Source organism: Perkinsus marinus, assembly GCF_000006405.1.
Source record: "Perkinsus marinus ATCC 50983 genomic scaffold scf_1104296947960, whole genome shotgun sequence".
Taxonomy (NCBI): Eukaryota; Perkinsozoa; order Perkinsida; family Perkinsidae; genus Perkinsus; species Perkinsus marinus.
The window spans coordinates 1-1,846 of record NW_003210383.1 but is presented as its reverse complement, the minus strand read 5'-3'; the positions used below and the strand labels follow the sequence as shown (position 1 = coordinate 1,846).

Genomic DNA, 1,846 nt, shown 5'->3' with positions numbered 1-1,846 from the left:
AGCAGTGGTATTGGATTTGTAATGGGTGGCAGGCGCCTTCTCCACGGCAATTACTTCACACGTTACCTTTTCGGCTCACTCGCTGTTATCTGGATTGCCGAATATGCTGCTGCCTGTCAATACGGTGTATTCAATGGATCGACGAGGACCTATTTCGTATCTTGCTTGCTCAACCTCTAGATACCACGCCATCGTAATCCCAACTGGATGTGGTCTTGGTGGCTCGAGAAGCAGAACCAGATAAAAAATGTGAGCTTTTCATCTCCGTCGTCCAGCTCCTCCAACTCCTCCTTCTCCCCTTCAGGGTGAGATACCAGCCAACACCCCAGGTTATGCTATGGTCAAGTGGAACAATGAGGCCGAACAGAGATGGCTCAAGACGCTCAATGTTGAGGCTATGAACGAGGAGTAAGGCTGTCGGACCTTGTCCGTGGCACTCACTATTCAATCTCAGATTCGCCCGCCGTCGGGAGGCTTACTACAAAGGTCATCACGGTGGTCACTAATATGCCCATACTCACTTGTTATTACATCCGTACGCTAGGGCGTCGGAATACGAAAGGTCGATCAGCGTTGTGATGTTGAAGGACGCTTTTGTGAAGCTTGTGTTGCGCTGTGCGTAGTCTAGAGACAAGAGTGACAAGTTTTAGTCTCTATTGGCAATGATGACCAAACGTTCCTTTTTTTCTGAAGTAGTCTGTCGGCTCGTTGCTGGCCAATGCTGCTCGGGCTCGCTACTAATGACCTTAGTACTCACTGAGCTACTACGGGGGGAGAGCGGTGGAGATCGAACTCCTGGGCATTCTGAGGTTTGATCGTACGTTTTAATTTGTCAAGATGCGGTAGCCGAGTAGCTCTGCCGTAGTTCTGGCTAGTGATTGCAGTATAATGGCTGAGTCTGCATTGCATCTGAAGGACCGATATTGAAGAACAATTCTGCAGTCCGTAGGCTATACTCTGATGTCTCTGATGGAGAGACAAAGACGGTGGTGGAGGGGCAGGCTCGTGATGAGCGTTGGAATGTGTTGGTTATAAGGTTGCTGTGGAATTGAGAGTTAGCATGGCAACCTGTGGTGGTGAATTTCGAAAGCACTCGATGGGAATTACAAGGGGTTACGAACCGTTTTCATAAGAGCCTCACGGCTCATCATCGTCATCATCATCACGGGTGGACCGTCACTATGTGCCCTTGTGTAGGGTATCGGTCGGGCCGAAGTTCGTCATGCAACGATATCGATCTATTGCTTGAGTGAGTCTGTCGTTGTGATGAGAGGCTGCTCTTTGAAGGACACAGAGATTGAAACCAGGGGCAGGGGTCTGGGAGGGGGTTCCCTCCGGATAGGCTTCCTCTCATCACTGATTATCCTCATAAATCTTTCGACCTTCCATCAAGCGCTATCGAAATCACTGTAGGTTTTTTGCCTTCGAAACCAGGTCATCAGTCTGAGTCGCGCTTCCTCGCCAACCACATGGCTTTCTGCGATCCTGTAAGTGCAGACATTACTATATGAAGGTGGTCCTCTACCAAACACTACACTAGGGGCACATGGGCAGATAATACACATTCTTGTTGTTGTTCCTTTTTGGTTTCTAGTAATAGCATTTGTCGTGTTGTGTTGGTTTAAGACCCTTACGAATGAAGTCACTTTTACAATGCCCTATGGTATCACGATAAAGCAGTTTGTAGTGAGCACGTCGATGGCTTTCAGTAGTCTTCTTATGGGTAGTAAAAGTACCTCTACAAACGCCGACCTTTGGCGTATGTTCAGGCTCGATAGTAGTACACGCGATCATGCAACCATCGCTGCAGCAACCAGACTTTACTGATGAAGTCGAGGCGCGGCAG

General features: G+C 48.6%; 1 protein-coding gene across 1 annotated transcript; it reads left to right on the top strand.

The window, feature by feature from the left end:
- Positions 1 to 10: 10 nt before the first annotated feature.
- On the top strand, positions 11 to 598 carry Pmar_PMAR026150 (conserved hypothetical protein). The gene is made up of 4 exons (XM_002779028.1): positions 11 to 126; positions 181 to 249; positions 305 to 408; positions 455 to 598. Exons 1-4 carry the CDS (start codon positions 22 to 24, stop codon positions 504 to 506), a joined length of 330 nt encoding a protein of 109 aa, XP_002779074.1. The 5' UTR covers positions 11 to 21; the 3' UTR covers positions 507 to 598.
- Positions 599 to 1,846: the final 1,248 nt, after the last annotated feature.

Coding starts and splice junctions, on each gene's coding strand:
- Pmar_PMAR026150 (XM_002779028.1), top strand. CDS start 22: ATGGGTGGCAGGCGCCTTCTCCACGGCAATTACTTCACACGTTACCTT. Junction 127..180: donor CTGCTGCCTGTCAATACGGT/GTATTCAATGGA, acceptor CTCAACCTCTAG/ATACCACGCCATCGTAATCC. Junction 409..454: donor GTTGAGGCTATGAACGAGGA/GTAAGGCTGTCG, acceptor ATTCAATCTCAG/ATTCGCCCGCCGTCGGGAGG.